The following is a 24014-nucleotide window of genomic DNA, read 5'->3' as shown; positions in this document are numbered from 1 at the left end:
CTAGTACCTAAATTAAGCAGAAGCGTCTGCAAACTGTACAGTCACTTGCAATAATATATTATATAACGAGGGCCGCAAAAATATCTGACACGATATTTTTACGCATATTTTTGCGGCCTTCGTTGTGTAATATATTATTGCAGGTGACTGTACTATACCACAAGTTTTCTACTTTTTAGGGTTCCGTACCCAAAGGGTAAAACGGGACCCTATTACTAAGACTTCGCTGTCCGTCCGTCCGTCCGTCCGTCCGTCTGTCACCAGGCTGTATCTCACGAACCGTGATAGCTAGACAGTTGAAATTTTCACAGATGATGTATTTCTGTTGCCGCTATAACAACAAATACTAAAAACAGAATAAAATAAAGATTGAAATGGGGCTCCCATACAACAAACGTGATTTTTGACCAAAGTTAAGCAACGTCGGGAGTGGTCAGTACTTGGATGGGTGACCTTTTTTTTTTTGCTTTTTTTTTTCGTTTTTTTTTTTTGCATTATGGTACGGAACCCTTCGTGCGCGAGTCCGACTCGCACTTGCCCGGTTCTTCTTTATTTTTAAGCATTGTCCTTACCTAGATATTTACTCCTACATTGTAACTATTTGCCTAACTGTTAAATTAAATATGCCACATGTAGTTAAATAAAGTAAATACCTATTTAAATAAGTAAATATTACACAGAAGTTTTAATGTAGGTATTTAAGTAGGCTTGTTAATGTTTACGAATGTAAGCAATTTAGATACTTTGAAGCGTGCCCGTTTGTTACATTGAACTATTATTACTTCGTAGTTTAATTGTTATAAAACTCAAACGGCTTTAATCGAATATGTTAACTTTGAACCCTAAACTCAGTCTATTTGAACAATTCAGCTAAATTCAAATAGTTCTGAACAGCCGTTACTTCGATGGGTAAAGGATGACCCACGCTAGACCGGGCCAGGGCCGAGCCGGAGCGTTCGGCGCTTTGTTTTCTATGGAAAGCACCTCGAGATCTCCGATCAGCCGTCATAGAAAATGACATGTCGGACGCCTCGGCCCGGGTACGACCCGGTCTAGAGTGAGTCATCCTTAAAACGGTGTTCAGTTCAGGGCTTATGTAAAATAGTTAGTTCAGGTTCTTGTTAATTGAAAATACCTTTAAAGCTAGGAGTGTAGCGAAAAACGGGGCGCATTTAAAATTTCAGTGTTTAAGCCATAACCAAAATATATTATTAATACGGTATTAGTTTAGTAGGTAAATAAGGTAAACGTACTGGTGCTCGACGCGGTCCCAGTACATGTCATCTTGAAACTTAAGTCATTGTCAATAGAGGTGACAGCAAGATGTAATCTTTTGGGCATCAGCATGTCAAGCACTAGTACGTTTACCTTATACGTAGCGGCGCCAATGATCGACAAACCAATAACTGACACTTTTTTGAGACCTAAGAAAATAAGAAAAGGGGGCCGATGTTAATTAAATTAAATTAAATTAAATTAAATAATTATTTCTATCTCCATTCGATATATCTCCACTACACTACTAGGCATATGAGCTGGGCCCATTTCTCGAACGGTATTAGACTAATATTATTAGTCCATGAACTGTCAAGTCGTATGGGTTGCCATGGCAACACACTAATCATATTAGACTAATACCGTTCGAGAAATGGGCCCCTGGTGTGGTTCAATAATATTTGTTGAAAGATCGACTGAATGGAACATCACATACCTACATAAATTACAGAAAATTTCAGTGAACAGTTGTGCAAGAGCTTACAAACAAGTTTTGATCGCAGCCAATAAAAAACCTATTCAAATAATAGAGAAGTATTGGTAGCAGATGCAAATTAAATTGTAGATTCGTTCTTAGCCAATTCGAACGTACCTACATTGCCATCAGAATGATATTCGAATCATGTAATTAAGCGGTGTGTTTTAGACGACGCGCGAACTCGCATGCGATTTTAGTTACATTGCGGACCATTGAGGTTACTTGTTAAGTTGTTACTTCAACTCAGTGTCAAATAACGCAATGTAATGAAACTCGCATGCTGCGAGTTCTCGCACCGTCTAAATGAGCCCTTAAATATTGTAAATTTCACTCGCTTGTAAGTACAAAATAACATGATTCAAATGTCATTCTTATATCAGTGTAGTGCAGGTATGTTTGAATTGGCGTCATAGTAGAAACATATACAAAAAGGCGTTTCATAAAATAAAGTTAGTCCCTTCTCGTTTATATTACAAAATAGCAATCGGGCTTCGCACGGGTTACACAAAACCTTAAAAAAAAAACCCTAAACCCTAAATAAGTAATCACTCTATTGATAGATGACAGTTCGTTTTTAGGGTTCCGTACCCAAAGGGTAAAACGGGACCCTATTACTAAGACTTCGCTGTCCGTCCGTCCGTCCGTCCGTCCGTCCGTCTGTCACCAGGCTGTATCTCACGAACCGTGATAGCTAGACAGTTGAAATTTTCACAGATGATGTATTTCTGTTGCCGCTATAACAACAAATACTAAAAACAGAATAAAATAAAGATTTAAATGGGGCTCCCATACAACAAACGTGATTTTTGACCAAAGTTAAGCAACGTCGGGAGTGGTCAGTACTTGGATGGGTGACCGTTTTTTTTTGCTTTTTTTTTTGTTTATTTTTTTGCATTATGGTACGGAACCCTTCGTGCGCGAGTCCGACTCGCACTTGCCCGGTTTTTTATTTAATTTATCCCGAACATAATAATATTCATACAGACAGACGCGGCGGGGGACTTTGTTTCATAAGGTGTAGGTACTTACCTATAGTTCGTTTCTTTAGGGTTCCGTACCCAAAGGGTAAAACGGGACCCTATTGCTAAGACTTCGCTGTCCGTCCGTCCGTCCGTCTGTCCGTCCGTCCGTCCGTCTGTCACCAGGCTGTATCTCACGAACCGTGATAGCTAGACAGTTGAAATTTTCACAGATGATGTATTTCTGTTGCCGCTATAACAACAAATACTAAAAACAGAATAAAATAAAGATTTAAGTGGGGCTCCCATACAACAAACGTGATTTTTGACCGAAGTTAAGCAACGTCGGGCGGGGTCAGTACTTGGATGGGTGACCGTTTTTTTTTGCCGTTTTTTGCATTATAGTACGGAACCCTTCGTGCGCGAGCCCGACTCGCACTTGCTCGGTTTTTAGCATTAGAAAGAACTTGAAAAAAGGTAAGCGATCTTGACATGACTTTTAATAGAAAAACGCTTTTTAAAAATCAGTAACTATTATAGAAAGCATAATAATATAAATGATCGTATTAGATTCATAATTGTTACATATTTGCCGTAACTTATTTTTAAAATGTGTTTTTCAATTAAAAGACACATCAAGATTATTTACCTTATTTCTAATGCTAAAAAAAACGAACTATAGTGTTAAGTCGGTTCCTAATTATTTTCCTTTCATTGGATCATAGTGTAACTTTAATAGTACATACATTACTACGAAGACGGGAATTATAGGGATTGCCAAGGCCAATCAAGAAAAGTTTTAGACGGCCGAAAGTGACGAGATCCATAGTAACACGAGGCTTTTCTCAAAAAAATACGAGGAAAAACCAAGACTTTTCGCCTGAAAGTTCAATATCCTTGTCTATCATTGACTGAATCTAAATATCGACACACACACTTAAACTAGAATGTCTCCATTGGAAATGTTCGCGGTATTCTTAAATTGAAAAGTCACTCTAGAGTCAATAAGAATGTGTTTTTAATTAAAACCCATTCCGTTCAGCATTGCAACCAGATAAATATGTAGTGTGCGTACGAGTAGTAAATACGTACTACCTATAGTCCAGTCATTATATCCAAAAAACCGACCCTACTCGTGAATAATCAGTTCTTGGATTTTTTTTTTTCGTAGGTCCCTCGGGGGGTTCACTGGGAGTGTAAATTCAAAAAGTAGACTGAATCAGGCTCCTGTGTATATTCGAAAAACGATTTTTCTTTAATAACTCGGCCATTTTTGATTTTACAGTAAAACCGTGAGGACAAAAACTGTAGGAAATTTGATTCTCTACAAGTTTGGTCCTCACAATTTTTCTTCTAGGATCGATGTTTTGGAAATTAAATTTGAAAAAAGCGACAATTTCAAAATTTGATTCTCTACAAGTTTAGTCCTCTTCATTTATGCCGTAAGGGGCCATCCATTAATTACATCACACGTTTAGGGGGAGGGAGGGGGTCAAGAAAATGTGACATGTTGTGACAAGGGGGAGGGGGGAGTCATAAACTTTGTGACGTCACTTTAACTTCATCAGTAACCGAAAATGTATTTAAATTATTTTATACGCTAATTATCATTTAAATAACAAGGTTTTCAAAAGATAATCGTTTTTATTCGTTTAATTTTATTTCTTAATCAGTTTTGGGTTATAAAATTACTAATATTTCTTTTGTCAAAAATATTTTGATAAAATATTAAATAAATATTTGCCGATTTCGTTGAAGAAATGTGACGTCACACCAGGGGGGAGGGGTTTGCCAAATGTGACCAAGTGTGACAAGGAGGGGGGGAAGGGTAAAAAAACCTAGAAATTCGTGTGACGTAATTAATGGATGACCCCTAAAGTTGAAAATTAACGAGATGATGAAAATATTTTGAATTTGTCACTTTTTTCAAATTTAATTTCCAAAATATCGATCGTAAAAGAAAAATTGTGAAGACCAAACTTGTAGAGAATCAAATTTCCTACAGTTTTTGTCCTCACGGTTTTACTGTAAAATCAAAAATGGCCGAGTTATTCAAGAAAAACCGTTTTTCGAATATACACAGGAGCCTGATTCAGTCTACTTTTTGAATTTACACTCCCAGTGACCCCCCCGAGGGACCTACGAAAAAAAAATCCAAGAACTGATTATTCACAGGTCAAAATCTATAATGACTGAACTACTAGTGAAATAAATTATCATCAATAACGATTTTCCACTAACAACGAAATAAAACACGGGACTTAATCGCGTAAAACTTACGTTTATTTCTTTTACGTTTTACACGATTAATAAGTCCGTGTTAGTTTTAAAATTATGAGTGAAGATCGTGTTAGTTTAAATCAATAATATCCGGGAGACCGAGCTTTCCTCGGAAAACGTATAAAAACTCAAAAATGCGCGTTGTCCCATAGATAAGACCTAGCAAGATCGATTTTTGGCCCCCGTAAACACCCATATAGCAAATTTCATCGAAATCGTTAGAGCAGTTTCCGAGATCCCCGAAATATATAAATAAATATACAAGAATTGCTCCTTTAAAGGTATAGATAATATACGAAATGTACGAGGTTTTTAGGGTTCATGGACACCTTAACTATATCCACTATACCCTAGGTGTATAAATATGAAAATAATAATAGCGGCAGTCGCACGACAACACGATTGAACGCCACGTGGGAAGACCGGCTGCGTGCAACGACCACAGCAGCACCGAAAGTTACAGTAAGATCAAACAATCATCATTGTCATTTATTTATTTATTTTATTTATTACTCAAATAAGTGACACAGCACTTCACGGACTTCTGGCCTAAACACCACACCTTTCGGCCAGAAGTCCGCGCTTGCGATGGTGTTCTGCAGCGGCCGCGGCACGCGCACCAAAAATGCCCTGGGGGCTTACCGCGAAAACAGAAATTAGCAAATTGCGGGTATCTTTCTCTTTTACTCCAATGAAGGCGTAATAAGAGTGACAGAGAAAGATGCTCGCAATTTGCGAACTTCGATTGTCGCGGTTATAGCCCTGAAGTGCACATAGTGACGCGACTGTAGCTGGTGCACCCTCAGCGTGTAGCCAGTCTTCTGGCGGACGTACTCCACCACCTCGTCGGCCCCGGCGGAGTAATGCATGATGGAGTCATCAGTAGCAGGTTTGCAGTCCAATACGCTGTGGCGATGCTACTATACAGAGTCTGAGCGCTGCGGCCGCGATTATCCAATAATTCTGCAGTCACATGCAATTGCAACCAAGGTTGCACGGGCGACTCGGAATAGACGCGGCTATATATAGGTAGTGTATGCACACACATAGTACCTACCTACAAAACACGTTCACTTTCATACAAAAAGTGCTTAAGGAACAAACTTATAAGACCCCCCTCTTTTGCGTCGGGGGTTAAAATGAGCCGTGTACTTTTCAGGTTGATCCTATACCTAGTAACAAAAGCCGGCCAAGTGCGAGTCGGGCTCGCGCACGAAGGGTTCCGTACCATTACGCAAAAAACGGCAAAAAAATCACGTTTGTTAATTGTATGGGAGCCCCACTTAAATATTTATTTTGTTTTTGGGGTCATCCATTAATTACGTCACACGAATTTCTAGGTTTTTTATCCCTCCCCCCCTCCTTGTCACACTTGGTCACATTTGGCAAACCCCTCCCCCCTGGTGTGACGTCACATTTCTTCAACGAAATTGGCAAATATTTATTTAATATTTTATCAAAATATTTTTGACAAAAGAAATATTAGTAATTTTATAACCCAAAACTGATTAAGAAATAAAATTAAACGAATATAAACGATTATCGTTTCAAAACCTTGTCATTTAAATGATAATTAGCGTATAAAATAATTTAAATACATTTTCGGTTACTGATGAAGTTAAAGTGACGTCACAAAGTGTATGACTCCCCCCTCCCCCTTGTCACAACATGTCACATTTTCTTGACCCCCTCCCTTCCCCTAAACGTGTGATGTAATTAATGGATGACCCCTTTATAGCGGCTACAGAAATACATCATCTGTGTGTGTCAAATTTCAATTGTCTAGCTATCACGGTTCATGAGATACAGCCTGGTGACAGACAGACGGACGGAAGGACAGACAGACAGACGGACAGCAAAGGCTTAGTAGTAGGGTCCCGTTTTTACCTTTTGGGTACGGAACCCTAAAAAAGCGATCAAGACTCCAGTGCCCACGCGGTTACCCTAGCCTATGGACGCCTGCAACTCCAGAGGTGTTACATGAGCATTGCCGACCCTTTAAAAAACTGTACATTCCTTTTTTGAAGAACCTCATATTGTAGTCCCATGAGAAAACTTCGGCGTTGATAATAAAACTCCATAATATTCTTACTATATTTATTTGGCAAGATATACAGCTATTAAATAAATTAAATTAGATAATTATATGTATTCAACACATACATAGTGTGTGTTATACTACGCAGCAGGATCATCTTAATAGCTTTAATGAATACTAGAATTAAAATATTTAAAGACAAACGGTTAAACTCACGTCAATTAATACTAATCAAGTTTATTAACTTGATTAGTGAAATAGAGTCTAGTATTCTAGACTTTGAAAATTATCAATCTACGCAAAGTCACGGGCAGAAATTGAGTCTCATAGTTATTTCACTGTGGACCTGACTAAGAATAAATAAATTAATTTATGGGATATCTTACACAAATCTATCACTCCAAAACTCAGGAACAAATACCAGTGATGGACACACAAATAAATATTAGGACCATAAGGGGACATCTTACACAGATTGGCCGTACCAACGCCTTTACCAGGATTTGAACTCGGGACCTCCTGCTTTGTACGCATGATCACTAATGATAATTACCATTAAACTTTACCTACATATAAAAGTTGTATGTATTCAATACAACTTTGGCTTTATTTGATTTGTTCTTATATCTAGAATGAGAATACTACAAAGTTTTACAGTGCCACATGTGGTGTAGGATTTCGACCTTTAATAACTAATATTAAATAGGCATTTGATTCCTGCCATAGTTTGATAACATATCTAAGGCAAGAACCTTATTAATAAATATTAACTTGATTAAATAACCTACCTCAGGGTAGCATTTTATTTCATTAATATCTGGGAGACCAAGCTTTGATCGGAAAACATATAAAAACTAAAAATGCGCGTTTTCCCAGAGATAAGATCTAGCTAGATCGATTTATCGCCCCCGAAAACCCCCATATAGCAAATGCAAATTTTATCGAAATATTTAGAGCAGTTTCCGAGATCCCCGAAATATATATATAATTAAATAAGAATTACTCGTTTAAAGGTATTCGATTATAGGAAATACTTATCTAAATTAAAACTAGGAATAATTTAAAACTTAAATATAAACACTTTGGATTTTACAGTGCTTTGGCAAGTACATATGATTTAAAATACTTATGTATAAATCCACTTTTGATTGCTGTTGGTCAACTCTTTAGATTAGATTAGCATATATATTTATTTCTTAAAGAAAAATACACAGAATTTTACACAAAAGGATAAAACAAAGGCTTTCACTAAACAAAAAAAGAAAAAAATATATTGATAGTGATGATAAGACTGATAAGGAACCTGATTACGACTAAGCAGTCTTTATTTTTCTGTCTCTAACTATTAGGTAGGTAAGTACTCATCATCCTCCTCGCGTTGTCCCGGCATTTTGCCACGGCTCATGGGAGCCTGAGGTCCGCTTGACAACTAATCCCAAGAATTGGCGTAGGCACTATAGCTAGTTTTTACGAAAGCGAATGCCATCTGACCTTCCAACCCAGAGGGTAAACTAGGCGTTATTGGGATTAGTCCGGTTTCCTCACGATGTTTTCCTTCACCGAAAAGCGACTGGTAAATATCCAATGATAATGTACTATTTACCCTAATACATATTATATAATAATACGTAAGAGCGTCCGCGGTAATATATAATTGGATATTTACCAGTCGCTTTTCGGTAAAGGAAAACATCGTGAGGAAACCGGACTAATCCCAATAAGGCCTAGTTTCCCCTCTGGGTTGGAAGGTCAGATGGCAGTCGCTTTCGTAAAAACGAGTGCCTACATCAAATCATGGGATTAGGTTGTCAAGAGGACCCCAGGCTCCCATGAGCCGTGGCAAAATGCCGGGATAACGCGAGGAAGAAGACTTAAGAGCGTCCGCTAGTTGGTCCGGGTGGACGGAAAGAGGGCAGGCACGCGGGTGCCATTGTAGGTAAAATCCGTCGCACGCGGTCGCGCCAGTTAGCGTTGCTCATACTATATCGTAAACCCGCTCACCCACTCCGTGCAACCGCACCAAGCGGACGCCCTAAACTTCACATATTTTGCTGTAAAAACTTCCTCTCATTTATACAGTTTTCCAACTCATCATGATATTTATCAATTTTAGAATCGAACCCCGGACTTTGGATGTCACCGTTAAAACTGTTCCCAGTAATAATCTTCTCCTGGTTCAGCGTTGAATCAAAACGGACCTTCTTACCTGGGGTATTAGTTCTATTATGCGACGTTTCTGCTTCGTAGTTTCTTTCTCTAAGTGGCGTCACGTTCATATTTAAGCGAGTATTTCTAAGAGTCTTTATAGTTTCATATGTATGTTCAACTCCATCAATCTCTTCAATCTCAATGTCATCTGAAATGTCTAGATTTAGCGCTGGATTCTCAAAACCTGAGTCTTTAACAGCTTTTCCTTTAGGAGGTTTTCTCGGCACTTCGTAAGGATTCAAAGTGATGTTTGGATCCAGTTTGTCTTTTTCACCTTTAAATGTCTTTTTTAATGTCTTAAACAGTTTTGAAGACAGTTTATTGCTGGCTTTTAGGATTTGGTGTTTGAGATCTTTCTTAGCTTCGTTTGATTCATTGGAGGTATTCCCTTGACTGATTTTATTTAAATTCATGATGTCTATAGCACTGAATTGTGAGACATCACAACCAAGAATTTTGCTCTGCTTATTTAAACTATCATCTGCATTTTCATAAATAGGGCTCTCTGATCGATACCCATCAATATTTTCATACTGATTTTCAACATTAGATTCATTCACAGTAGATATTGTACTGTTAGTATCATGTGCAAATAATCTCCTTGGCATTATTTCATTAGTCTGTATGTTATTTTGTAAAATGTTAGCTTCAGCATTATATTCAGATTCGGCTCTTGTTTCATTGACATCTAAAAATGGATTCTCTGTTGGTACAACTACCTCGTCAGCTATATTCGGATTCAGAAATGGGTTGGTGATATTTTTATCAGGTATCTTTTTCTTCTTAGTTATTATTGTGATTGTCTTTATCTCCATTATGTTGCTTTCATTTAAATCATCATCAAAGTAGATTGATTGATTTGATGCATTAGGTGAATCTAGAGCTAGTCTATCTATGAAGCTTAAACTGAGGTTACTGGGATTATTTACAAATATTTGGTTGGTTATGTTGGTTTGTACATTAGTAATGTTACTGATGGATGAGAAATCTTGCATTTCACTATCAAGAGCATTCAACGGTTTATGTTCCATATCAGAAACACCAGAATCAAAAACATCATTTTTAATCTCTGATAAGTCTAAAGTTTCTTCAGTGTCTTGTATATTTGGATGCACATTTAAGAATGATTCTTTATTAAAAGTTGTCTCTAAGAATTGTGGCTTATTGACTGTTTCATTGGTAGATGTGCCCTGCATATAAGGTGCACTTAAGGTTTCATCTTGAGCGATGTTCAACATTCCTTTCGTAAACTCTCTCATATTTGGTGATATATGTGACACCTCATCAGTAACTGTGACTTCTAAATTAGTTGGAAAATTACTGAAATTACTTTGCACATTAGTAACATTCATTAAAGTGTCATCATTGAGGCTGCCATGCAATCTCTGTGGCACATTTAATGTTTCAAGCGTTAATGTCTTCTTTAAGTTCTGTGGATTTAAATCAGTCATATTAGCATAAATAGGTTCTTCAACGGATCCTAATCTACAAATATCATAATTCCTTGTGTTTCTCTTAACATTTTGCAGTTCTCTTGCCAAGAATTCATTAACCGCTGCCTTACTGATTCCGAGATCTAATGCAGTGTTCTCAAAATCAGTGATGTCACAGCTTTTGGTTCTCTTGCGTTTCTTCGGGACAATTTCCATGGCCGTGTTGCACATGGGGTCTTCGTTGGCGAGGAGGTCCAGCGCTGGGTTGAGATAGACATTGTTGCTAGGTGTGGTGAGCTTGCGCTTCGCTTTGGTGTTGGGTATTACCTCAAACTGGTTATTGTTGACGGAGTCCATTGTGCTGAAACAGAAATAGATTCATGTAATTTTCTAGTTATAAGGATAAATGTTTGTATGTTTAGATGTATGTTACTTAATGAATCATAAATGGTTTAACAGGATATGGATAAAATTTAGCACATTTTATGGCCTGGTACACTGGATTAAACATTTTTATTACTATAATAGGGATGAAACTATGCAGTGGAATTCATAAGGGGCTATTCATAAATTACGTGTTTCAAATTAGGGGGGGGGGTCTGGACATCGGATGACGGTAGCATAAAGTAGGAGGAAATGGGGTCATTTGAAGCATGATTTTTGGATGATTATGGAGGGGGGGGGGGGGGGTCAAAAATCGTCAAAAATCGATGACGTAATTTATGGACAGCCCCTATGCCAGTAACAATAACAAAGAGAATTTGAAATAACAATAAATAAATGCCTGCCAGTGCCTTTACAATGAAAGTGGTAGACAGTTGCTAGTAAATACATAAACAATAAATATTATTGTAAGACAATCATACAATCAGCGCTTGAGTTTGACTTCCTCAAAAGAAACTAATATTTTTTTCTGACATGAACACGTGTTATTTAGGATTTAACACAATAAACCTAGTTTAATAAGATACGTCTAGGTGCGTAACTCACTTAAACTATGTAATTGGTACAAAGAACAACTGTACATAATTATGGAAAATTGCATACTAAATCAGTAGTGGTACTAAAAAGGGACTAAAAAGGAGCCCTACGCTTTATTATGTAGAAACATAATAACGATATTCATTCATCTATCTCGATTAATTTTACTATAAATTCTGAACAATACAACGTAAATAATTTATCAAAAACTTACCTTCAAATACGAGTACTTCCAATAAAATATCGCGATTTCATACACAATATCACTTATCAGTTATTCCACGATCGATTTGCATTCACAGATTATATTAAAACAATGGATTTCATTCATAATTTTCCGTTTGAAATATGTAAACAAAAAATCGGCAGGTGTTCGATGGACCGTGTATGGCGGTTACTTTTTTGACAGCTGCCTAGTTGCCAGTATTCAATTATAATTTCTACCATGTAGCTGCAAGACTAAAAGTTTCACTTGTTGTTCATAGATGGCGCTAAAATTAATACTTATAGTTAGATGCACTGCAAGACAGCAAAATCAATAGATTGACACAGAATTTAGTTTATTATATTTATACATATCGCTGGCCCAATATTACAGGGTTCTATTCTATGTTACATTTTCAAGATAGTTGAAATCCGACTTAATGTCACTATGACAATGGTCAAATTTCAGTTCGGTAAAAGTGAAACATATAAGTCATATAACCCTGTATATTGGGCCAGCGATATGTGTAGACTGTAGAGTATTCATTCTAAGTAAATATGTACAATAAAACCGCTAAAAACGCTCCATAAATTATATTTCTAATAAATCACGACATTGGTAACGATAACCAATGAAAATTATCACAAACTTGTCCAATCAATGGAACATTGAAGCACTACACTAATAAAACTAATTAAGTACATTAAACCACCACCTCCTGGACTTACTGAGAAACTAACAACATGTATCATTCATTTATTAGGTACAAAACGAGAGAGACTAAGAAAAAAGAAACACCTTCGAGTGGCTCCTTAGATAACTATTTAAGTAAGTACTTTATGCAGGCAGTGGTCAACAGATATTTCGCAGCTGCCAAGGTCCTCAATAATATCTGAACATACATTATATCGCCCTGATAGTGATAACAGAAAAGCGTGTACAGATATTTCGTTTATTAAGTAAGTAGGTATAATTATGTATTTACTTCAAACTCCTTCAAATAATTGTTAAATAAATGCTTATTAAACTCATACAAAGTACTAAACTGGAAGTATTTTCAATAAACAACAAGATTAAAAAAAAACACATTCAACATTTTTAAACGCAAAGAATTCCAAAATTCGAATAGGTACATCTACTACTTCAAATACTTTAGCTTTGTTTTTAATGTACAGACACTCAAATGGCAGTTCGGTTGGTCATACTCAACTATCCTGTTTTTGTAGCCTTCATACCGGGGCCTATTTATAGTCCGACAAGAAATTGTAGAAAATTATTGAGGGCGCCATTTCCTACGTAACTGTCACATTTTTGACATAAAATGCTTAAACATGGCAACAATTTTTTTTAGTTCCATTTTTTTTAGGGTTCCGTACCTCAAAAGGAAAAAACGGAACCCTTATAGGATCACTCGTGCGTCTGTCTGTCTGTGCAGACCATTCCCCCCCCCCCCCCTTTATCTCTGAAACTACTGGGCCTAAAATTTTGAAAAAATATACAAAATAGTACTTTACCTATAGATGACAGGAAAACCTATTAGAAATGTGCAGTCAAGCGTGAGTCGGACTTATGTACGGAACCCTTGGAACGCGAGTCCGACTCGCACTTGACCGGTTTTTTTTTCTACTATTTTATGTCGCACTATAACTTTGATCAGTGTTTATTCCGTGTTCATACATTTGCCACTAAACGCAAATAGAAAGTAGCACATGTATGCTTGCAATTAACACTGATCAATGTGTTAACAAGCCCCAATGTGAAGGCCAGCCACGCTTGCCTACCCGTATTGGCTTTATTTGACATATAAAAAACAATGTATAGAGTAATATAAGTATAAGAAAGACTGGTAACTCCATACATCAGTTTTCTTACCAAAACGTGCGTTATTTCGTAGTCGACATTTAGCGTCATGTAGCGGAATTTATCAGTACTGCTAGTTACAATAGATGTCTCTGCGAACAAAAACTCTAATGCTCAACAACTTTCATATTATAACCGGATTACTCGAAACTCTATTTTCAACTCCTTTTGCTTCTAATATTAGTTTTGTACTGATAGTTCCACTACTTGACGTTAGATGTCGACTACGAAATAAAGCGCGTTTTGGTGAGAAAAGTGATGTATGGAGTTAGACTCTTTCTTTACTTATATTACTCTATGCCCATATTGACTTTATCTGACATATAAAAAACAATGTTTACCTATTTAATTTCACAAGGGAAATTACACATTTACATTGAGTAAATAAGGCTTTCTCGTTCAAAAATACAGATTTATATAGATTTAGAATCACTCTACACAGCTCAAGCCACTTGTACCGTCCGCAGCAGAAGCTTAAGCGGGTGAGGCGTTCAAAATAATGAGGTTAAAAACCAACAGATTATATATTAAACAGTTCCACTTCATAAGTTTAGGAGCCTAAAAAGACTGTAGTCTGTGGTTTGTTTCTTTAGTCTAATGTCTGTTTTTTAAAGCTTGCAGCGCCAGCATTTAGTTTTTCGCGTTTATCCTTATTTACACACGCTCTTAATCTTTTAACAATGTTAAGATCATTTTCGTCGTCTCGCTCGTTTAGTTTCTGCTGCTGGCTAAACTGATACGCCTTAATTAATATTTACCGTTCCAGTGGAAATTAAGCGCAAGGTTCGCCAGGTCATATAATGCTTGGAACTTTAGAGAAACTTATGGAACAAATGTAGGTCCCACGCCATCAACACATCACGGCGAGCATAGGAAGCATTCCACGGGCTGTCCCGTACAGACGCATTTTATTTCCTCTGTTGCGACCAGACATCGAAGTTTTTGTGGCAATAACGAGTGTTTGAGAAAACGAAACATCGATAAATCTGTTATCGATAAGTCATCTTAGGTAGATTAATATTTAAAATATGTAACTTCTACTTGCTGTCGGTAAGTTACCGAGAAATTTCAATACTGCAAATCAAGTACATAATTTCTTTATTACATATATTTAGTACTTAAAAAGTAAATTTAAACTGTAGGTAGTATACAACTATACAGTGCCAAAAGAATAGAAAACTACCAGTATATCAAAAGAGAAGAAGATATCGAACGTGTTGTGTATTTCGCGGTAGTTATCTTATTCATCATCTTCCTCGCGTTATCCCGGCATTTTGCCACGGCTCATGGGAGCCTGGGGTCCGCTTGGCAACTAATCCCGAGAATTGGCGTAGGCACTAGTTTTTAAGAAAGCGACTGCCACCTGACCTTTCAACCCAGAGGGTAAACTAGGCCATATTGGGATTAGTCCGGTTTCCTCACGATGTTTTCCTTCACCGAAAAGCGACTAGTATTTCGTACATAAGTTCCGAAAAACTCATTGGTACGAGCCGGGGTTCGAACCCGCAACCTCCGGATTGAAAGTCGCACGCTCTTACCGCTAGGCCACCAGCGCTTCAGTAGTTATCTTATTATAAAATGTAATAAATATCTAAGTATAACGTTAAGGCAAAGACATATGTAACTTCGTATAAGACGAATAAAGTCTAAGGAAAAAACGTGCCTCGGAATTCAAGTAAAAGTCATTCTCGAATAGATGGCGCAAACACCTTTAGCCTATCCTCGGCTAGATGGCGTGACGACAACGTTTCCTATTTAACAATTTTAACACATAGATATCAGTGAATGAACATGGATCGAAATGATATAAAAATAATAATATCATTTATCCATATATATACATTTTTTGATAACTTTATACGTTTTCATTTTGAGTTTTAGTCGTGTGTCGATAGATGGCAGTAAATTTACAGTGACTACAAAATTTACAATGACAGGACCCCTCTATACTATCTATACTTTTTGGTTAAGGTAACATCGATAACAGACATGACGATATTTTATTTTGTCAATAACTTTATTTTGCCACTAAAACTTCTATGTCTGGTTGCGACTTTTTTTTTCGGCATTTAAAGCAGGCGATTATTTTTCTGTGCATATTTTTGACCATTTGTCATAGAAAAGGAAACTCTTACACCTGCAAATCTTCAGATAATTCGCGTTCGTGCGGGACAACGGTAGACAATGTCAGGGAATGCTCCATAGGAAGCTCTAAATTTCCAGGTTTACATTTAATTATTTATCTAAAGGAAATATAAAATATGTCATGATGAAATAAAGTTTTACATCTATCCAATTATTACGAATTGATTAAATATTCTGATTGCGTTTGATTTAGCGTATGGTGGACGCAGTTATCGACATTTTAATAGTAGTTTATGTGACTGCTACATAATGAAAGGCATTAAAATACGAGTGTGGGTTTATGAAACGAATGAAATGAGTTTCATAATAGTATCACACGAGTGTTTTAATGCCTAATTATGTACAGTTACATACACTGCTTTATCTACACACATATGTGACGTCCCACGGTCAAAGGTACCTTATGGCGGGTATGGAGTTATGCATACCCCAGTAATCTACAATAAATAAGCTATCGATAACACAAAAGATCAACCTTCTAGGTTGCGTAGTTACAGAGATATGATTTTTTGAAAATAATGTTGTGAAATGAGCAACTTTACGATAGAGAAGTTTTAAGTTTAGTCGCCTAAAAAACTATGTTCCTGAAGTAAGTTACATAGTTGACTACAAATAATAATACCTTATATATCTGAGATTAAAAAAATATTGCGACTTGTTCTGTAATGCAAATAGAAACTTTTGATATCGACTGATTTATGTGTATAATAACCAATCTCTTGAAAATAAAGTTTTATTTAATTTTCACGATTGATTGCAATGAGCTCTCAAGATTTAAATTTTATCTATTAGAAAACGACACTGACAGACAGTTTAAGCAAAAAACAATACCGATTTAGAGGTGAAAATGTATTTTCTGACTTTTTCATATAAAATCACAAAATTGAATATTTTTACTTTTAATGTGACACACAATCAATTTTTCTGAGCACATATGAAAGAAATTCTGTCATTCAAATGAAATAAATCCTAAAACCCCAACTAAATACTATATTTAACCCCTTATGCCACTTTAAACTTACATAACAATAACAGTATTTGCTCCATACATTTACGAAAAGGTACCTTATGGAAATAAATCTAATAATACATCACTACAAAATATCAATCATATTACAGTTTATCTTTTATGAATAGAAAATATTAATTTACATTAAACTGCCCCAAATTTAATTAGTTCTTCGTCATAATAATCTTAAAAAAGACCAATAATTTGTATGTAATGAAAAGGTACCTTGTGATTAAGTTACATGATGAGGCATGATGATGATGGAACAGTTAGGATAAACTAATAATATTTTGGGGTTAAGATGGTATAAATCGTCTATTTCTTATCAATAATATATTTCGGTTGCTATTGAAGATAAGCGGCATTGAGGTTCAATGACCTCAGATATTCCATAAGGTAATGCGTCGGGTATTGGCATTTTTCAGCAAACCAATGGCTGATTTACTGCATGCGACCAAACCAAATGAAGATTATTCTAGTTAAGAAAGACTTGACGAGAGTAACTTTGGTATAATAGCAGGCTACTTGGATTTGTGATGTCGGTCTATGTACGGTTATAATATTTGCGAGGCGCCCCAACCAGAACTGAAATTATCAAATTAGTTTTGCAGAATGCTAATACAGTTCTCTACCAACCTTCTTTTCCCGTATTGACTAGTTTTTTTGGGAATTTTCAATCTTTTTTCCATAAGGTACCTTTTCTACTAAACTCTGAGACGACATTACTAAGCTTATAACTAACTTATAACAAAAATAAAAACAGGTAAACAAACGTTACGCATTAAGGTTTCAGATCACACAATAAAAAAAAATTGAGCATTTTTCACCTCTTTACAAAACATTTCATATCTCCGAAACTAGAAACCCTCATAAGGTACCTTTTCCCGTGGAACGTCACATATTATAAACTTTCTATGATATATTCACTAACCTCATATTACAGCCGACATTGGGGCACTTTCCTCTCTGGCGGAACTCGCGGATATGAGATGGCGTCTCCGAAATATCTTTATCGTACATTTTACACGAAACTTTTGTTATAGTTACTTTAAAAACAACAAAACAAATTATTTTTTACTTACAAACTAATTAAAAGATAAACTGTACGTCAAATGGCGGCAAATGAAAACTTTTTTCACGCATGTCACGCATTCGTAGTTTTTTTTTTAATTCAAAGTCAAACTAGAGTCGGGGTCGATTACCATATCGTCCGATACCAACTTACAAGCGAGATTTGTCAATATTGTATGCAATTGTCATTTGATTTCGAATAAAACGTCATCTCGACTGATATTAGAATAGGGGTCAAATCAAATTGCCTTTTTTTCCAGAGATGTTCGAAATTTGAATGTCATTACCAAATCGATTTTGATATAGTAATGAAGCTATTACCACATTTTCACAGATAAGAAATTTGCTGTAACAAAACAGTTTATCGTAATGTGGGCCATTATTTACGGATTTTGAAGGTATCATAGAGAGTTTATGATATGTGTGTAGATAAAGTAAATTACGACATCAAAATAAATATATGCACGATAGAAAGAGACGGAAGCTTTATCCTGTCAGTAACGAGTCCATCCATCATACGTCCATTATATTATAGAACCATCTCAGATATACTTGATCTTTTTTAAATTTTATGTACAATTTTCCTACTAATATTATATTTATTATATTTAAAATATATTTATCTCTTTTTTGACAATTAGAAACAATTTGTACCTACTCTTATTAAATATCAGTATACAGTGTGCATTTGAATTACGAATGAATTTATTTTGACATGTAAATTACCACCCTCATTTTTTAAAGTGGTTAAGGCAGATGTATAATGACGGTCGGTAAACGTCAGCCGCCGCTCCGTTGGAGGGATAAAAAATAAGTTTTTGGCAAAAATTTCATTTTTGGTACAAGCTTTTATCGCTGACTATACTTTTCTTACGACAGACAACTAAACTCATCAGGACAATTCTAAAAACCCCTAACACAATTAGGTTGCGTTGTTTCATCACAGAGTTCCTATGGCCACCTCTTGTCTCCATCATCAGATCAGCTCGATGGTACCATAATGTTGCATTGTCATCCGATTTATACATGCATGCAAAATTTCAGCTCAATCGGAAACCGGGAAGTGGATCAAATTTAACTTGCAAGATTTGATTACAGACCGACAGACAGACAGACAACGGGACAGGTGAAACTTAATAAAAGCTTGTAAAAAGAATCCCACCCAAGCAATTTGAAATGATTACAGATTTTAAATTGCAAAACTGTAGATTTTTTTTTGTTTCTAATGTTGATATTTCATATTTTGATATTCCTTTACCTCGAGCATAGCACGGTCTTAATACTAGAACTATACTCTGTATCTTTAGGTATTTAAATAAAAGTAAACAAACAATTTGTACAATTTCGGGTAGTCATAACATTTATTGGTTAACCAACCAAATACAAAACCACCTAGACGTTAATCTACCAACGGTGGCTGACGTCCACGAGACATCATGATACACTGCCCACTTATCAAGTTTTATCACCCGGGATGAAATAACTGTTAGTACATTTAGCCTAGATCTGACACCTGAGGTTACCTAATGAACTTAAAGCGACAGGTACATAGTTATACATTATATTAAATTCAAGCTTGGTGCAAAAGGTATAATATACGTACTTGTCTATGGTCTGACCATAGTGAGCAAATATTAAGTACATTTTTTTCCTTAATTTTCTTTTATATACAAAACCTACCTAGGAATACAATGAGACGATTGGAATTAAAAATTTGTACTACATGATATTTTTATACTAAGACGTTGACAAACAAGCTTACAGCCTATGGTAAGTAAACACCGTAGTCTACATATGAACGTTCGCACCTCATAGTCATAGTCATATTATCTAATAATATTAATATAACAAATATAACACCAAGATCAACTGTGGAAGTATTAAAAACGTTTCTAAGGCGTATAAACTATTAAGAATACATTCACAGTCTGTCTTTTTCTGGTGTCAAAATCCTTAGCCAGACAATTTATACGTATTCTTGGCCAGACTTAACAAAACATGTTTTGTCGCCTTTTCTCATACCCCTAAAATCCACCTAAAACCATACTAATCTCCAATTTCTTTAAATTCTTGTTCAACGTTTTATCTCTCTTGTCCGGGCAAGCGCTAATTTTTTGTGGAGGGTCTGGTTTTTAGTGTGAGCTTTTTTGACCCCATTACTGTCTAAAAGATTAAACTCAATAGTTATTAAATGGTTATAATAGATGAGACGAATTTGACTAAAAATTAGTCATAGCCAGCATACATTTATACCTATCTAGTCTGGCTAACTATCATAATATTAGAAAAAACGAGATATTAAAAACGCAAATGTAAACCTTTTATACATAACTATTTTGAATGTGCCGTGTTTTCTGTCATACTCCTAGTGCTTAGCCAGACTAAATTATACATAATTTTTGCCAGCCTAAAAACACCTTTTGAGCATACAGCTAAGTAAACAAGAGACACTCATCGACGTTTTTCCGAGACCTAAAAACTTGGTTTTTATTAATCTATATCTAACTTCTTAAAACTCTTGTTCAACGCCTTATCTCTCTTCTTATCCGGGTACGCTCTAGCCCTTTGCTGCTCCTCAGCAGCAAAGTAGGGCTCCAAAGCCTGAAGTTGCTGCATGCACTTCTTGTGGAGGGTCTGTGTGTCGGGGAGGGTGCCTCCGTAGTCGGGGGGGAGGGCGGAGCGAGGGACCACTGTCTCGTAGAACTTCGCCAGGTCTTCGGTCTTGCTGTGGAATTTTAGCTGGAAGAAGTAAAAAAAAAAATTGGTAAATTGAAAAGTATACTCTCTAACTACTAACTAAAATTGAAAATACCTATACTCTCTAGTTGACGAAAGAGTTGAGCGTCATGTTCTAAAACTGTCTTCGATAAAATGACGCTGCATGAAGCGTACGGCGGCAATATTAAAAGAGCGAGGAAGACTAAAGAGTGATAGTTCGGAATTATATATCGGATTTCGAGGCTATATGTTAACCCCCCAGACACGCCTTGACTGTACTAATGTTAGATGGGGTAAGAGAAGCATTGGAGCAAGAGAAATACTTGTAGGGAATCCTCATACTATTTCTCTTGCCAGCAAGATAAACTACTAACATATGTTTATCTTACCCCAGACTACGTATATTGTACGTATACGTATGTTTTAAAAGGTTTTTGATGTAATATGCTAAGTAAATTAGAACTACACATGTCAATTTAAAAATTGACAAGATATCAAATAACATAAATAACTATTTAGGCAAAATGGTGCTCTGAGTGACATCTCTTGATTTTTTGTGGAACGAATCGAGACTTGTATGGGTTTGCTACTCTATTCTATATGTAAATTACTTTATGAGCTTACTCCACATGACCTTACATTATTATATTTTTTAAATGACAGATAATAAACTAACTCTATTTTTACCCGACTACGGCAACGCAAAAGGAGGGTTATGATTATGTATAGGTATGATATGGGGATTTCACACTCGACCGAATGTATTTTTTCTAAGTTTTTAACGTAGGTACCTATTTCTTATTCTAAGCATAATTTTAAAGCAAAACAATTATATTTAAGTATAATTAATCGCCGTCATAATATGTTGTTGATGAATGGAAACCATATTTTTATTATTTAATCAATTAGCATGTCTGCTATTAACGAGTCAGCTTCCTGTAGCTACTAGTTAACGTTATATTGTTAATTGTTTCTGACATATTGCAACTTTGACCACTAATGACGTCAACTGACGCGCGCGGCTTCAGCCCATAATAGGGAATTTATTTTCCTACTAGTCAAATCAGTTACTTTTTTAGAACTATCAAAACGATTCGCTAATATGGAATTTATATGAAACATTACATCGTGACATCACGGTCAACTCACCTACTTTTTATATTTCTATCCGGTTTATTAAATAGAACTTGTGTTTAAAAATAACTCCTATCTGTGTTTTACTAATAATTATCTGGTGCTTTATTTCATGCATGGTGTAAAATAATTCATTTTAAATACAGTATAATACCCTATAGCCTTCGTGCATTCCATAGAGTAATATAAACTAAGTAAAGGAAGAGTGGTAACTCCATACATCAGTTTTCTTACCAAAACGCACGTTATTTCGTAGTCTACATCTAACGTCAAGTAGTGGAACTATCAGTACCCCTGCTTGACACCAGATGTCACGAGTGTCTCACTGACGAAAAATGTACTACTAAAACAATTTACAACTAATATTATAAGCAGAAGGGGTTGAAAATAGAGTTCCATTTAATCCGGTTATAATATGAGCTGAAAATTGTTGAACATTAGAGTTTTCGTTCGCCGAGACATCTATTGTCAACTAGCAGTACTGATAAATTCCGCTACTTGACGCTAGATGTAGACTACGAAATAACACGCGTTTTCGTAAGAAAACTGATGTATGGAGTTACCACTCTTTCTTTACTTATTACTCTATGTTCCGACTAGGTTATATTATGTATAGGTTCCGAATAGGCGTGGTGTTCAAAGGGCTAACAAAGTGTCTGTCTTATTAGTAGGTACAGTCAGCAGCAGAAGATATAAACCATTTTTAAATTGCACGCCTGTCTATAGCTTAGAACACCCGGTTTCGGTCAAACACTTTACATATACTATACGTCATATTTATATTAGCCTACTCTCGCTTATAAAAACTTTTTTTTTACTCATTAGTATTTGTTGTTATAGCGGCAACAGAAATACATCATTTGTGAAAATTTCAACTGTCTAGCTATCACGGTTCATGAGATACAGGTTGGTGACAGACAGACGGACAGACGGACAGTGGAGTCTTAGTAATAGGGTCCCGTTTTTACCCTTTAGGTACGGAACCCAAAAAACAGGATCAGTCTAATTAAATATTACACTAAACAGGGGTCTAAGTATTAAGGGGCCCACTGATTAACAGTCCGCCGGACGGTATCGGCCTGTCAGTTGTTCGGAACTGTCAACATTTTGTTCTAACTGACAGGCCGATACCTTCCGGCGGACTGTAAATCAGTGGGCCCCTTTACACTAAGAACTAATTGGGTACATTTTTCCATGTTTACAATCTCATTTTCGTTAAAAACATTGATTATTCTTGTATACAAATTCTAACAAAGAAGGGTTGTCGTACTAACTACGAGCAATGAATGATTATTAGTGCATTGTGATAAAAAAACAATAAGTAGTATAATGATTATAATATAAACATTTGTTATTATATGTTTTTACAAAAATAAAGGAAATAATCATGATAATCTCGATTAAATCGTATATTTATAACAAATAACAAAGCAAAATGTCACGGTCATTGCCCACAACTACAGCTACGTTTTTCGGTATTATGTCAAAAGGTATAATTTTAAATATCACATCTCCCGAAAGTTTATATAGATATATTATAAATAGGCAAATAAAATAACACAAAGATATTAGCAGAAAGCCGAATGCTGGAATGTCCAGCGGTGGGCTCGGAGTTGAGTACGTGGATGCTCATAATTCTAAAAGTTTTCCTTCCTGGACTACAGTAAGTTTTCACATACCAACGCGGATAGTTTCCCAGAGGGGGTTTTTTAACCGACGAAAAAAACGGAGGAGGTCCTCAAGTCGACGCGTATATTTTTTTTTATGTATGACCACGCGTAACTTTTTACAGAGTAGTTTCACATACAAACAGGTAACAGGATAGCTTCCCAGGGGGTTTGAAGAATGACGATATAAACCTACCATGTTGTAGAACTTCTCCATAAAGGGTCTGATGAGGATAAGCAACTTGTTGACAGGACTACTCATCAGTTTCCATTCTAAACTAAGCCTATACTCTGTATCTTTAGGTATTTAAATAAAAGTAAACAAATAATTTGTATATTTTCGGGTAGTTATAACATTTATTGGTTAACCAACCAAATCCAAAACCGTCTGGATCTGTCACTGAACGACCCACGAACGACCTGACTTTAACATACATTATTTGATCATGTAGGTAATATTTTCATCTACCCTCAACTGACTTAAAGAGCCATTTGAGGGTAGATTTTGTTTACTTTTATTTAAATACCTAAAGATACAGACTATAGTGGCTTA

The 24014-nt window shown here is 35.9% G+C and overlaps 2 protein-coding genes across 3 annotated transcripts in view; both read right to left on the bottom strand.

Moving 5' to 3' along the window:
- Nucleotides 1–9068: 9068 nt before the first annotated feature.
- Nucleotides 9069–12070, bottom strand: LOC134799843 (uncharacterized). The gene is made up of 2 exons (XM_063772242.1): nucleotides 11867–12070; nucleotides 9069–11032 (listed from the first exon to the last, which is right to left on the bottom strand). Exon 2 carries the CDS (start codon nucleotides 11026–11028, stop codon nucleotides 9070–9072), a length of 1959 nt encoding a protein of 652 aa, XP_063628312.1. The 5' UTR covers nucleotides 11029–11032; nucleotides 11867–12070; the 3' UTR covers nucleotide 9069.
- A 365-nt stretch (nucleotides 12071–12435) lies between these two features.
- LOC134799902 (alpha-tocopherol transfer protein-like) overlaps nucleotides 12436–24014 on the bottom strand; it is a 39490-nt gene continuing 27911 nt past the window's right edge. Inside the window, exon 6 of one of the 2 annotated variants that reach the window (XM_063772336.1) lies at nucleotides 12436–20681. In XM_063772336.1, coding sequence (XP_063628406.1) covers nucleotides 20433–20681 — 249 coding nt within the window. In that variant the 3' untranslated portion in view covers nucleotides 12436–20432. The remainder of the gene's footprint in view (nucleotides 20682–24014) is intronic. The other variant, XM_063772337.1, reaches the window with a different exon arrangement.

This window comes from Cydia splendana, chromosome 19 (assembly GCF_910591565.1).
Source record: "Cydia splendana chromosome 19, ilCydSple1.2, whole genome shotgun sequence".
Taxonomy (NCBI): domain Eukaryota; kingdom Metazoa; phylum Arthropoda; class Insecta; order Lepidoptera; family Tortricidae; genus Cydia; species Cydia splendana.
Note: the sequence above shows the minus strand (reverse complement) of the source record. Positions and strands in the feature narration are given on the sequence as shown.